Genomic DNA, 15,547 nt, shown 5'->3' with positions numbered 1-15,547 from the left:
AAGCTCCACTTCCCCGAAGTTACCAGGTGTAGACCTTGGAGCCCATTTTATGTATACAGGTTTGATGGGTAGGTCGAGGCCCTATCTCGACCATAATACAATTCTGTTATCTCTAGAGGCTTGTAGACGAGTTCTGTATATTTTGTATATTAATATTGTGGCCTTGCCAGCCCTGTGTAGATGTTCAGTTTGGTATTGCTGGTTGTAGACGTTATTTTCAGATGATTCAGAATATGGCATCATCGACCTTGATTGGTATTGTCAGCTTGCAAGTAGGTCACGTCAGCCTAAGTTGAGGGCTACCCCCTCCAGAATTCATAGTTATAGAGTGGTACGCTCGGGCCGAGTATGACACCAAGTGCCGGCCACGCCTCCCCAGGTTTGGGGCGTGACAAATTTCACATAATTTAAGGGCATTTTGACCCTTTTTTGATCGCCCTATATAAATATTTAAATAGTAAGGGATGATATATTTTTATTTACTTAATAACTGAGGGGCCAAAGGAGCAATATAATTGTTTTCATTTGCTAGTATACACACATTATTTGATTTATGTTATTCCCTTCCAGATTTGGAGCAATGGGATATACAAGAGCATCAAGCATAGGGCTGTGACTAAGGTGTTGGAAATCGAACCAAACCGGAAAAAAATACATACTTTTTTTTATTTGTTTGGTTTGGATTGATTTGATTTTTAAAAGCCAAATAAATTATTTTTTATTTGGTTTTGATTTTAATCAAAAAAATACCTAGAAAAAATCAAGTCAAACCGACTATAGAAGTACCTATTTAAAATTTATTGTTACACACATATATATATTTATATTTTTATAAAAAAATTCTAAAATTTTATGGTACATGTTAATCGTTTAATAATGTAATACTCTTTGCATTTACATTCTAGTTTGATTCATAATTCTTTTTTATTAAGCACAAAAATTTATTTGATGTTACAAATAATATATTTTTAATTGAGTCTTTTTTAAAAGGAAATATGGATCCAGTTACAACAAGGAAAGTGTGAGAACATCACTGTTTTTCCAGTTACCTATTTACTTCCTCATCCTCCAATTTCTCCTCTTTTCCTCAATCAAAATCACAATAATTCCCAAATCCCAAATTTGGCGATCGGAAAACCCTAATTCGCCGGTGTTGCAATGTCAAACAACGTGCCTTCAACGTCGTCGTCATCTACTTCATCGTCGTCGTCGCAATACACTTACTCTAACGGCACATACTTCCCGACGCCGTTTCATCTCCAACAACAACAACAGCAACAACCCTACATAGGCGCTGCTCCTCCGCCGCCCGTGCAGCAACTTTCTGCTCCTTACGTTTATCCTGCGCCGGCTCCTATTCCCGGTGTTTACACTTTGCCTCAATTTCAACAAGTAAGCAATTTTACAGATTGCTTGGATGGTTGTTAGCTATTGTATTGTATTGTCTTGTTAGTTTAAATAACATGTATGTTTTGATTGTTACTTTAATTTTAATGTTTCTTATCGTTAAATCCATCTTAATTTTAATGTTTCGTATCGTTAAATCCATCCTTACTTAACGACGAAAAGTCTCATTTATGTAACGAACGATTTGATGTTATCGCGTTGTTATCTTATCTTTTTTTTTCCCTCATTTATTATATAATAATTCTGTTTTATCATTTACCCTATTTTTTTATGGTAGCTCTATCCCGTACCCTACTTTTCTTGTAGGTTTATCCTTCAAATTGCTGATGTGTGAGATTATGTAATGATGAGAAACGATATAATCTATCCAAACGTTGGATTAATCAAAACAATGAAATACGATACAATACAATACAATACAATATGATACATTATGAAACAATATGTAACAACCATCCAAACAAAGTGTTAAATATCAGCAAAGATATGGAAATTATAAACTTTTGTACCTGAATTTTGGTTTGTATGTATTCTAAGTTCTAACAATGGGAGAAATTGCAGTTGGTTTTCAATCCTTACATTTTGATTGCTTTAGTCACACTAACATCCATAGGAAGTCTACTTATATGTCCCATCTTGAAAAGTTGCTTATAGGGGTGGGCGTCGGCCGGTTCGGTCGGTTAGTATAAAAATACGGTTTGGTTTATCGGTTTTCGGTTTTATAATATTAATAACCAAATCAAACCAAAGTATTTACGGTTCGGTACGGTTTTTTCAAGGTTCGGTTCGGTTATTTCCGGTTTTGTTTTTCGGTTATTAACGGTGCAAGATTTATATGTATCAATCATTCAATTGAGTCAATTGGTGCTCATTAATACAAGGCAAAGCCTAACTTACTGATCCGAAACACCAAATTCAAAAGGAATATCAATAGGTGTTTAAAGAATCAGATTACTTGCCTTGGAAAAGGACAAGAACCTTGAATTTAAGAACTAGCTAAGATGAGAAATGAATAAGACAGACCATATCAAATACATGTTACAAACTTATCCGTATTCCTGGAATAAAAAGGAGTAAATGCAGCGGAATTTTTGTAATGTACAATTAACATAGTCAACTGAACTCTACGTAATTTGTTATTCATTCCATGTGCCTTACCACAGACTTTGTAAGAATTCCATTCCATTCTTATTCATATAGTCAACTCTATCATTCCATTCCAACCACCAGATTACAGAAAGGACGAAGGCTGATCGCAAGAGCAGAGCAGTTAGGCTCTAGTACCCTCTGATTACAGGCTGCTAGGGACTGCCGTAAAACAATAACTAAAATAAGTCTGGAAAACTAATTGCTCAAGTCTGGAAAACTAATCTGTTACACAAAAAACAATAATCTGCAAACCCAGCAAGAGATAACCAAAATAAGTCTAGGAGAGATGACCAAAAATCGAAAATAACACCAAAACGAGTGGCGGAAGAGGAAGAAGGCGTTACAGCATGCGCAACAACAGCAGGCGACGAGCGGCAGTCGGCACAGCAGGCACAGCAGCAGCAGCCAGCAAGAGGAGGAAGGAAGTCAGGACTCAAGAACCCTAATTAGAACTAAGACAATTTCTAATTTCTAAGGAAGTAGGACTAGGAAGTAACGTAAGTAGACTTGGGTAAATTGGGCTAAAAAGGAGGTGGCCAGGTGGGTGAGCCCATATGTTCAAAAGTGATAACCCAAACCCAATAATTAATATCCTATATTTCTCAATTCTCATACCCAAAACTTCGGTTTTTCGGTTAACCGAAAAACCGAAACACCAAAATCGTTAACCGCACCGAATACCGAAATTTAATAATATATAAACCGCACACCGACCGAATAACCGATTAAACTTACACCGAAAAACCGAAATTTAAGGTTCGGCCGGTATTATTCCCACCCCTAGTTGCTTATATGTATTTATGCAAGTGGTTTTTTCCCTTGCTCACTGTTCTGGTTGATTTTGATAAAAAAATTGAGAATTTGGCGGGTAGTTTGTAAAAATTCATGTGAAATTCGTGTCCATGCCAGCTTGCTTGTTGAGATTATATCTGCCTCTGTATGTGTGTGTACATGTGCATGATAAGAAAGCTTGTTAGTTTCATTTAGGAGGCGGCTATAAGAAAAAGGTTTCCTTTAGGAGGAGAACAGAAGACTATCTCTATTGAAGTATTTGCACCTGGCCTTTGTACAAATTATTAACTTATATCTGAATTTCGCTCTTTATATATTCTAACGACGGGAAAATTGCAATTGATTGTCAATCCTTACATGTTGATTGAGTTACCTCCCGTTTGGCCATAGATCTTGAAGTTGATATTTGAAAATTTGAGTTTTGAAGCTTATTCCCAGTTTGGCCTCAGTTTCAACAAGTAAGCAATTTTAAGTATCAGCAAATATTGATGGCAAAAAAAGTTAAAAGAAAAAGATATATGGAATGTATAAGCTTTTATATCTGAATTTTGCTTTGTGTGTATTCTAAGAACGGGAAATGTTGCAATTGATTGTCAATCCTCACATATTGCTTGCGTTAGCTCCCTTTTGGCCATAGATTTTGAAGTTGAAACTTGAATCCTAAAAATTTGAGTTTTTGAAGTTGTGATTTTCGGAACTTTGAAGTTGTGTTTGGGCATGCATTTTACTTGGAATAGTTTTGAGTCTTGTGACTGGAAGTGAAATTTCTCCCATAACAGTTTTTGGAATTTGAAAATATTTAAGATAAATTTTCAAAAGCTGATCCAAAATCTATGCCAAACGCTACCTTAGTCAGGCTAACATCCATAGAAAGCTTACTTATATGTAAATTTAGCTTTTTTCCATCTAAAAGAGTTGCTTGTATGCAAGGAATTTTTTTTATTGCTTGCTTTTCTGGTTGATTTTGATAAAATTTTGAGAATTTGGCAGGTAGTTTTGTAAATTTCCTGGGAAATTGTTGAGATAATATTTTTTTGTTAGGCCAGCTTGCTTGTTGAGATTATAGCGGCTTCTATATGTGTGTGTATATGTAGGCGATAAAATTAAAAGAGTAAGCAATTTAAAATATCAGCAAATATTGATGGCAAAAAAAGGAAAAGGGAAGATATGTAAATTATCAACTTTTGTATCTGAATTTTGCTTCGTGTGTATTCTAACAATGGCGAAATTGCAATTTGATTTTCAATCCTTACATTCTGATTGTGTTAGTCATGCTAATGTCCATAGAAAGTTTTAATTGATTAATAGCTTATATGTAATTATGTAAGTAATTTTCTCCGTTATTGCTTACTTCTGTGGTTGATTTTGATTTTTTTTTTTAGAATTTCGCGTGTACTTTTGTAAGACTTTTCTGTGAAATTTTTTCTTGCTTGCTTGTTGAGAGTATATCTGCAGCTATTTGTGTGTATGTTCATGATAAAATATCATGATGTGCACCCAAGGGTGTGTCCTAGTTGGTCAATGAAGTGGGTTGGGTATACCCGTGAAACTAGTCGAGCTTTCGAACCTCGACACCATGGTTGTGTTAGAAAAATCATGACACCAATTATAAGCTTGTTAGTTTCCTTTTATGAGGAGACCAGAAGAAAATCTCCATAGAAGTATTTGCACAAGGCTTTTGTGCTATGAAGCTTTGTCATGTTTAGCAAGCGAGCTAGTTCTGAAAAAAGAAGGTATATTTTGTCATGTTTGTAATGTAGGTAATATTGTCGACAGGCTCAGCAGTTGTTCCAAAGAGATGCGCAAACAATCACACCTGAAGCACTTGAAACTGTGAAAGCTGCACTTGCGAGCAGCGAAATTGAGCACAAAGCTGAGGCCAAGAAAAAAGCAATACCTCGTAAGGCAGCAGGACATAGTTGGGAAGATGCTACTCTTGCAGAGTGGCCAGAGAGTAAGCCTAATTTCCTATTTCTTTCTTTTTTCCTCTTCTTGACTGGCTTTGCCTCATGGTGTTAAATCTGTTTATCTATTCTTCTGGTGTTTTTGTGGGAATTGCTCTAGTTTTCTCTCCTTGTAGTCTTTGATAGTTTTAGGCATCGACTGAAATGGGTACTAGTATACTGTTTTCTGTTGAAGGGTTTGAGCATAGCGACCAAATACTCGTAAAATTTGGAATTTTTTGAAGACTTCAAAGACTTTAGATCCATTAGCCTAGGGTAAAATGTTTAAGATTATTGCAAAACTCAAAAAGAAAGGATAAAGTCAATCATAGATTTCTGTTAATAAGAACACCTTAATTTAAATGGTAATCTTATACTTCATAAAAAAATGGTATTATAGGAATGCCTTTGTTAGAGGGAGACAACCACTATGATCATAGCTAATGATTGTCTTGATGCTAGAATGGGGAGTAAAGCGACCTCATTCTGTACACCGTGTTTTGCGTTATAAAAACAGTTTAGGGAAGCAGTGTGATTGTTGAATTAGTTGCTTGTGCATTCATCTAGGGAGAAATAACTCTAGCTGCTTATTGTTATTAGTTATTTTTGTGAAAATTAGGACTGTTTTGGAGAGGTATTACTATTAGGATTTAGGACTATACTTAAACAAGAATAGCAGCTCTTCGTTGATGTGCTTGCAAACAATGTGGGAGTATGATTGGAAATTCAAATTGTTTGTGACGTACAGGAACTTGCTATTAGTGTTGTACACTGCACAGTTAAAGCCAGACACTTTTTGAGTTGATGCAAAAACTAGAAGCATTTCACTTCAATCTCAATTGTGTCCCTTGTGTCACTATCACAATTTTTGGAGGTCTGTTTTGCTCCTATATTTGGGTTCTTACTATGTGGATTTTCCTACTTATTTATTGAAGATCAATTTCCAATCCTAAGAAAAAGGAGGACCTGATTGCGCTAGACGACCTCAATCCTAAGGCTAGATCTGGAAGTTGGTTTAGTTTTTGCTAGTTTAGAAACTGAGAGGGCAATGCTGATTTACGGATGAAGTGATCGGAATGATAAGCAGTTAACATTATGGAAAAAGCAGATAAAGTGTGGAAGCTGGCAAGTATATTTCAAAAGTGCTCTGCTTGTTAAAGTGATCACCGACACCTATAATGTTTTTGCTGAGAGTATTCCCAGTTTTACTATCCATGTCCGTTGTATAGAATTTGTTGGATAAAAAATGATGCATTTGAAAGAGGAAGCCTTGGAGCAACGGGAAAGTTGTTTCTGTGTAACCTAATAGGTGCCTAATAGTTGTTACGGGTTCAAGTCATGGAATCAGTCACTGATTCTTGTGCTAGGGTAGGTTGCCGCCTTTATAAGTCCCAATAATGACTACTACCTAGTTCATGGTTGTTTGTAAGTCATCTCCTTTCTCGCTCTACTCTCCTCGTGAAATAACCTTACAACCATTACATGTATTTCTATCACATCTTTCTTTTAATAAGTAATGATATTTTATAAATGGTAAAGTAACACTAAGATGGTGCTTTAAAAATTATGTAGTGTGCAAAGCCCCCGATCATATCTAGCATGGATTTTACATCAGTTAAAATGGCCATGATGCACCAAAAAGCTAGCAAAGAAATACAATTTTGTTTAAGGCTATGTATGTTGCAATGTTTCCTGTAAAAATTCTCGTTTCCTTCCATTCAAATTGTCTACGAAATGACGACGGGAATAGTATTCTAAAGCTATTGTGCCTTCCTATTGAGACCATCTCTTCTCCAACCATGTAAGAAATCCAAAATGGAGTGAGGCATGCGCAAGATAGGTCCAAAATGGCAAAAACATGCTCCAAATCTGATAAGTGATCTTAAAGTGTAGGAAAAGATGACGAGCATCTTCGAGGTTCTCTTCACAAAGGGGACATCTGATGCATTGTTGCATTCCTCTTCTCTGAAGATTTAATTGAGTGAGACATGTTTCCTTAGCCACAAGCCACGAAAAACAAGAAACCTTCAAAGCTGCTTTGTCGTGCCAAATCTTCCTCCAAGGCCAAAGGTCGGTGTTGGAAGAAGTTAATACATGTAGGAAGACTTGATAGAGAAGATACCACAAGCATGGTACCTCCATATTATAGAATCATCGTTGTGTTGATTCAGGATGATGGTTCTAAGGGACTGTAACAAAGAACAAGATTTTGCAATTTCCCAATCATTTAAATTCCTTCTTAGAAATAGATCCCATCTTTGAGCATCAGAGAAATCAGCTCTAGAAGCCTTGTGTAGTGAGGAAATGTTGTAGATGTGTTGAAAAAGATCCTTTTGGGGGGTTTATGTCCAATCCATGCATCTTCCCATAAGCTGATCTTTCTACCAGCCTCTACAGAGAAACCAACGTTCAATTCAAACTTGCTCCAGAATGATTCCAATCTCCAAAACCATGAGAAGCATTTGAGACCTCAGTGTGCCAGGGACCATCCGAAGTGAAGCTATCAACTACCTCCTTATTGAATTACAATGCCATTTCATCAAAAAAAATTCATTGTGGCATTTGAGATTCTTTATGCCAAGACCTCCACATTTTTTTTTCCTTTGATGACATTTTTCCGGTTAACACGAAAAAAGTGCTTTGATTGTGAGTTCCTTTGCCAGAAAAAGTCTCTTCTCAGTTTATCCATTCGCTTTAGAACCGAAGCAGGGCCAAGAAAGAGATATAGTGTTAGTGGGGCATCAATGACATTGTCTTGTAAGCATAAAGTCTATTTGACTATGGTTACCCCCACTCTTATAAGTTATTGGCTAAAGTAGACCAAGATAGTATTCCCTTCGTTATTCCTAGTACCACAACCTCAGCCCCCATTTACTTGTTCGAAACTGTCGTTATCTTTACTTACACGGCCATTTAAGATCTCCCCATATAAAGATCTGTTCGTCTCTTGGAATCCCTTGAACCAAGGTGTCCATATTCTCTCAAAACTTAGCTTTAGCTTTTGCATATAATCCTTTTTGTGGCATAGGCACTAATAGCATTGACTGTCTCCTTTCCCCGTACCAGCCTTAATTGCAATAATTGTATCCCCAACTCGTTTTACCTCTACAACTTTATCTTTAAGTTATGGTTACAACAATTCCCAACTCATTCCTATATCTCTCTCTCTTGTCTTGATGATAGGTATTGGAGTAGAAAATAAATATACTATATGAATTTGTGTTAGTTAAGTTATGGAGAGTTTACTTATGAAATGGTACTCAAATGAAGATCAATCATTATGGAAGAAGGTGATTAATGAAAAATATGGGGAGGATGATGCTTGGAAAACCAAAGATGTCAGCATTGTATATGGGGTTAGTGTTTGGAGGACTATCAGAAATCTTTGGAATATCTTTAGCATTAATACCAGATTCAAAGTTGGGAATGGGCAACGTATCTCTTTTTGGGAAGAGAACTGGTTAGGTAGTGGCTCACTTCGGCACCTTTATCCAGATGTTTATATCCTGAATCAACAGCTAAGGGCCAATATCAATGAGGTGTGGAACAACCAAGGATGGGACCTTAGCTTTAGAAGACTTTTGAACGACCGGGAAATAGACAGATCCAGTGCCTTCCTCAGCACACTTAATCTCTTCAATGGAGTCATACCTGAGCAAGATAGATTATGGTGGTTGGGAGACAAATCAGGAGTCTTTTCAGTCAAGACAACTTACCGTTGGAGGAATCACAACAATAATATTCTGGTACAATGGCCTTGGAGACAAATTTGGAAGACAAACATACCATACAAGGTGGCATGTTTTGTTTGGTTGGTAGTGAAGAATGCTTGTTTAGCACAAGACAAATTACAAAGAAGGGGAATACACCTTTGCTCTATCTGTCACTTATGTGGACTGTATGCGGACTGTATGCAGAAACAAACCATCACCTTTTTTTTGCATTATAGGGTGACTACTCAATTGTGGGACATATTTCTTGCTAATATTGGTTTGAGTTGGGCAATGCCAGTTCCTACACTAGGTATGATATCTAGTTGGAACAGAAGTGGAGGGACTAAGAGCCTGTTTGGCTTAGCTGATATAAAGTACTCCCTCTGTTTCAATTTAGATGAGTTAGTTTGACTCGGCACAGAGTTTAAGAAAAAAAGAAGACTTTTGTAATTTGTGGTCTTAAAAGCTTAAGGGGTAAAAGCCTTGTGGGGCCATGACATTTGTGTGGTTATAAAAGCTTCTCATTATAGGTAAAATGGGTAAAATAAAAAGTTTAAAGTTGAATTATTTCCAAAAAGAAATGTGTCATTTATTTTGGAACAGACTAAAAAGGAAAGTACCGCATCTAATTTGAAACAAAGGGAGTAGCTGATAAGCATTAAGTGTTGAAACTAATTTAAAAAATAAGTAATTACGTGTTTGGATAAAATTGCTGAAACTAATCATAAGCGGCTGAAGTATTTGGCTGAAAAATGCTGATAAGCACGTTTTTCAGCCAAAATAACTTAAATGCCCTTAAAGTTATCTATATTAATAAAAACGTGACTTTTACAAGTTTTTGGACACCAAATTATTACAAGTACAAAATAATTTATTTCTCTTTTTATTTAATACAAATTTGATTAGATAAGATTATTTTTTGTATAAATTTAAATTAATTTTGATAAGCTAAAATACAGTCATAAGATATAATATGAAAATTAAAATTTGACTACATTATATTTGGCACTTTGCTAAAAATTTATACATCGAGCATCAGTTCTTTGCTAAAAACGTATACATCTACCACGTTCATCTTTAATAACACAGGGCACACAAATTTTATAAAGTAAAGAAGATTTCACATGCTTTTGATGTATGGAAGAGCTTCAGAACTTGATTGTTTCTTGAGGATGGCCGCAGAGCTGTTGGTTTTGGAGAAAAGTCGTGAAAAGGAGAAAAAATGAAGGTGGAGAGGGTTAGGGTTTTATTTTAATAAGGAATATTTCGAAAATCATGACATAGTATTAGGGATAGGATAGTAAAAGGTTTAGTCAAACCTAAAGTGCTTATAAGCTGAAAAATGATAAGTTGGGGGCGACCAACTTATGGCTTATGGCTTATTTTGGATTATAAGCACCTTTTAATTTTACCAAAAGCGTAGATAAGCCAAAACTGGCTTATAAGCTTGTTTGACCAGTTTATAAGCTTAAGGCTTAGCCAAACACCCTCTAAAGCTCAAAGAAAAAATTGGAGTATGATCCCAGGATGCATATGGTGGACTATCCGGAAGGAAAGGAATTCAAGATGTTTTGATAACAAAAGCAACCCTATCCAGAAGATAAAGCTTAATTGTATTCACTTTTGCATTTTTGGTGTAAAGAAAAGTACATAGATGACACAGAGATACTCATACAATTTCTAGAGTCTCTTTAGTTGCTAGTTTATTATTATTTTTGTGCAACTTTTGCTAGACTCCGTGTAACTATGGCCTTTCACTGGCACTTTTGATTTTAATATAGTTTGTTACCATCTCAAAAAAAAAGAAGTTAGTGGGGAATTTGTGTCTTGTCTTATCTTTCCAAATGCACTTCTTTTTCTGCTATTTCTGGAGGTGTTTAGAAAAAAGAATGTGTAGGAGACGAACTTTGCAAAGTGATCTATCAGATTTTACATGTTTGAGTATTATGTTTTTTTCGATAAGATGTTTTATTATGCTTTATTGGTCCACTTTCATGGATTATGGTGTCACAAGTGATTGTATTTACTGACGACCATTTTTCTCACCCAATTATCTTTTGCTGTTGGTTGTCTAGTCAATTTCTTCTGTGATGGCTGTTTGCACCTGTTTAGCATGGTTATTCACTTATTTGTGCCTTTGCTGTTAGAATTGTTGCAAATTTTTTTACAGTGGAATAACTAAGTCACTGTTTGGATGGTGTCACAGATGATTATCGTCTATTCTGTGGTGATCTTGGGAATGAGGTGAATGATGATGTCCTATCAAAAGCCTTTTCAAGGTTTCCAACCTTTAATATGGCTAAGGTATGTTCTGTTAGATCATTTATATTTTCCAGTTATTTTACATTTTTATCTATTTGATTGGTATACATGAGCACTGGTATTTCTGGCCATGAAGGGAGAGATTTTTGTCCCTAGACATTTAATTCTTTTCTTCCCTTTTCTTGCATCCTGATGAGTCGTGAATCTTCAGAAAGCTTTTTCTTTTTCCAAATCCTCCTTGGAGGGGGGGTTTGGCTAGACCCCTACCTGTGGATTAATCCAGCAAAAAAAATGGGAGAGGGGGACATTAAGCCTGACCTCTCCTTCCTATAAGAGGGATGACAGGTCCGCCCCTTTACAGAAGTGATAGTTAAGTTAGGAAAAGTTAAAAACCTAAGCTGCACAAATGAGACTATGAATAGTCTGAGAGAAGGGAATTTCGAGTAATCATTCTTAACAAAAATAAGCTGAGTCATGTTAATCATCCAGAAGTTAAGTTAAAGCTTGGCCAGGTTCTGAATGATGCCTTGTTAAGGTTGTCCATCTTCATTATAGCTCTTACTTGCCTTGGCACGGAAACTGCTGTAGTGAAGTGCTTCTATGTTTCTCCTATATTTGCCAATTCATCTGCTGCTTTGTTAGCTTCTCTATAACAGTGATTAATTACAGAGTTGCCTTATCTAATCAGATGTCTCATTCTTGCAATAGTGTCCTGAAGTTTCGAGGGGATGTTGGTTCCTTCTTTCACCATTGTAACAATAAGCATTGAATCTGATTCCATCTGTACATTGAAGTGAAGGTTCTGAATGCACCACTACTCTATTCCTGTCAGCATAGCCCTTGCTTCTGCATAGTTGTTGGATTGGTTTCCAGAGAATTCATAGAATGCCATGATCATTTCTCCATTTTTGTTTCTGATTGTTCCCCCTCCTCCAGCCAAACCAGGGTTCCCTTTAGCACAACCATCAGTATTCAGCTTAAGCTCAAATAGTTCAGGTTTCTTCCATTTGATCTGCTTGATGCATAAGTCCTTCCAATTTCCTGCAATAGACAAGTTAGGAAAGTTAGTGTTCGATATGATTATCATCTTGTAAGTTACCTGGTTTATAATATGTCTATGAGATTTTGATATCCTGATATTTATAAGAACATCTTGACTTCCGTAGTTCCCAACATAGTATAGTTGGGAGGCATTGATAGACCACCTCTGAAGCTTAATCTTCAGAAAGCTAGAAATCCTTCTAAATGCATAGACATCTATTGATAGTGGTATACATGCATCTAGTTTTTAGAGAGACTTCTCGCTTTTTACCAAGTCAAAAAAAAAATGATACTTCTATTATGAAGTAAGTAGAATATATCATAAAAGGCATCAAGAAGATGCAAAAAGTTACAAAAGAAGTGAGTTTGACAGCTCATAATAGTAGTATCATTGTAGGATAAAAAAATGTATTCCTCAGGTTGTATGTTTGTGTGCGCAGTGATACCTTACCTCTTCCTTGGAACATAGTCTACTCGTAATTTATTTGTTGTCCAAAAGTGCAGTAGTAATAATGTTGTTATAAAGAAGTATAGCTTAGTTATATTTCAAGATCCATCATGCTGATGTTATTACTAATTCAGTCTTTCTGTCTTGACCAGGGAAAAAGAACAGAAAAAATTAAGTAGTATTTTATATTTGCTTTGCTCTCGTCGTACTTTATTGTATAATTGTATGTTATGGCTTACAAGGTTCAGTAACGAAGGGTTTCTGCAATGCATGTTCACAGGTTGTGAGAGACAAGCGGACTGGTAAGACCAAGGGATTTGGATTTGTGAGTTTTTCCAATCCATTAGACCTTGCTGCGGCACTTAAAGGAATGAATGGTGAGTTATCTGTTAATCAATATATGAATGTGTAGTCTCTTACTGTGCTCAAGGTACAACATAATGAGTATATTAAGTGATAGAACTTGATATAGTGGGTCTGTCGCAGTTATGTGATCAGCTCTTACCTTCTTGAAGATCACCGCTCATAAATGATAGATGGTAGCTTTCAGTTAGATCTAACAGTTTCCTTGATATAATGTTTGGTTAATGCCATGTGTGGATTTCTTTGGCCCACTTCTTTGATGTCTTTGCGACAAACAATCCCCTTTGATGGAAAGAGTGCTCTCTATTAGGCCCCTGGTTCTTGTGCTAGAGTGTGTAATTCCCCTCTTGTCTCTCCATGAAAAAGAAGGGATGGTGAAGGAAACAAGTAACATAGCTCTGTACTGGAAACAACTTTTAGGACTGCTTTTGAAGTCAGTTTAGCTAAAGAAAAAATCAGTAAGGAAAAGAACAATATCAACCAAACTCGCATGAGAGAATTTCACAAGTCTGGTGTCTTGTGGAGCTAGCAAAGTGGGAAGTACATGAATGTCTGAAGTGGCAGTAGTTTTAATTATTGAATTGGTGTAATATTATTCCCGGATGCCTAATGAGGTTGGAGTAAGGTCTGCATACACTCTACCCTCCCCAGATCCCACCTGGTGAGATTATACTGGGTATGTTGTTGTTGCCTAATGAGGTAGTAATCCAAGTTGTTTTCAGGGAAATATGTTGGAAACCGTCCGATTAAACTCCGCAAGAGCAAGTGGCAAGAGAGGACTGACACTGAAGCTCTGGAAAGTCACAAGGTGAGGGATTTTGCATGGTGATTGGCCTACTTATATTGACATTAACCTACTTCTACTTATCAAAATATGACATTAACTAACTGACTACTTTTTTTGGATGTTGGATCTTGTGGCAGAACCGATCACATAAGAAACCAAAGACAGCAAAGAAGGGTATATTTCACAAGTGAGCACCAATCATGATAATGGCTCAAGCAGCAAGATACTTGAGATGTATTTTAAATGGGTATTAATCAACTTCCTCACCATCGCTGCTGTTTGCGAAAGCAGGGATGAACGACAATCCCAGGATACAGCTAGTAATATTTCAACCTCTGCAATTTTTTATTCACATTGCTATATCCATTAGTTGCTGGTTAATGTCCTCTGCAATTTGTTATTCACATTGCTATATCCATCACTTGCTGGTTAATGTATTTCTTTCTCCTTTTAAGAGCAGTAACATAGTTGTGGATAATAAATTCTTTTAGCAACCATATGTTAGTTTTCTATGAACCCATCTTGTGCATTATTGTGGTCCTACATTCACTTCTATATGATGTTGCCGGTTTAACAACTATTTTTAGGACTTACATTCCATGTGGTGTAATAAGTTATATTTTCCCAATGTACAAGGGGAAAGAAGTATATCATAATTAGGGTTTTTGAAATTAAATTTGGGGCTAAAGTCTCAAAGTTTGTCTGATACAATTGATGGAAAGCCTTAAAGTTCACGAAGGACAATTACATTAAGCTTAAAATTCATGAAGGGAAACTAGAAACAACAATTTTTATAGTATAAATATGCCTAAGTCATTCTAATATGAATAGGACTTTTCTCAAATCTCGATTATTGCCTAGGACATGCACCTAGTAGCGCAAAGAGCCCCACAGTGAAATTTCACAAAATGAATTTCGAGAGGGTTGAGTGTACGCAAATCTTACCCCTACCTTGGGAATTGGATGTAGAAGGGCTATTTTGGTAGATCCTCGGCATAAGGAACCACACAAAAATATCTTATAAAAATGAATATTGTAGCATGTGGATTATAGTATATTACTAAGATTGTATTTTGATGAAATTATCCTTAATTCTCAAGCACGGGAAGTTATAAAAATATATGTCAAACTTATCAAAGAGGAGGACCTACAGCGACATCTTCTTGGGACACGATCAGGGGCGTATGTAGCACTGTATTTACGGGTTCAACTGTACTCATGACTTTCGACGCTGAGCATAATTTTTTGTGCAAAAATTCATTAAATTTGCAACAAATAGTAGATATGAACACATAACTTTAAAAATATAATGAGTTAAATTTTTTTTTTTTAAAAAAACTAAATGTTGAAACAATAAAATTTAAAATCTAGATCCGCCTCTGGCCACAATTGAGGATTATAGGTATTTGTTGGAAGTGAACGAAACTACTATTATATACATCTGAAGGGACACAAACATGAAGTTTGGGAAGATATGCTCAAGGAAATTGAATTTATTCTAGTAAACTTAAGCCATGTAGCTTATAAAAGATACTACAAATTTTATTTAATTTTTTCAATGTAAATAATGTTATTCCCGTCAATATTCCTGTATTTGTAAATATTAATTCTGCAAAATATAAGTTAACGTAATGAAACAATA

General features: G+C 35.9%; 1 protein-coding gene across 1 annotated transcript; it reads left to right on the top strand.

The window, feature by feature from the left end:
- The first annotated feature begins 1,012 nt into the window (after positions 1 to 1,012).
- On the top strand, positions 1,013 to 14,435 carry LOC107816239 (uncharacterized). The gene is made up of 6 exons (XM_016641938.2): positions 1,013 to 1,392; positions 5,125 to 5,302; positions 11,211 to 11,308; positions 13,036 to 13,132; positions 13,841 to 13,926; positions 14,043 to 14,435. Exons 1-6 carry the CDS (start codon positions 1,159 to 1,161, stop codon positions 14,094 to 14,096), a joined length of 747 nt encoding a protein of 248 aa, XP_016497424.2. The 5' UTR covers positions 1,013 to 1,158; the 3' UTR covers positions 14,097 to 14,435.
- Positions 14,436 to 15,547: the final 1,112 nt, after the last annotated feature.

Source organism: Nicotiana tabacum, chromosome 19 (assembly GCF_000715075.1).
Source record: "Nicotiana tabacum cultivar K326 chromosome 19, ASM71507v2, whole genome shotgun sequence".
Taxonomy (NCBI): domain Eukaryota; kingdom Viridiplantae; phylum Streptophyta; class Magnoliopsida; order Solanales; family Solanaceae; genus Nicotiana; species Nicotiana tabacum.
This window is presented reverse-complemented; position numbering and strand designations above follow the sequence as displayed.

Bases quoted from the DNA above. Each gene is read 5' to 3' on its own strand.
- LOC107816239 (XM_016641938.2), top strand. From the start codon at position 1,159: ATGTCAAACAACGTGCCTTCAACGTCGTCGTCATCTACTTCATCGTCG. The intron at 5,303-11,210 runs GTAAGCCTAATT...ATGGTGTCACAG, and splicing joins TCTTGCAGAGTGGCCAGAGA to ATGATTATCGTCTATTCTGT. The intron at 11,309-13,035 runs GTATGTTCTGTT...GCATGTTCACAG, and splicing joins CAACCTTTAATATGGCTAAG to GTTGTGAGAGACAAGCGGAC.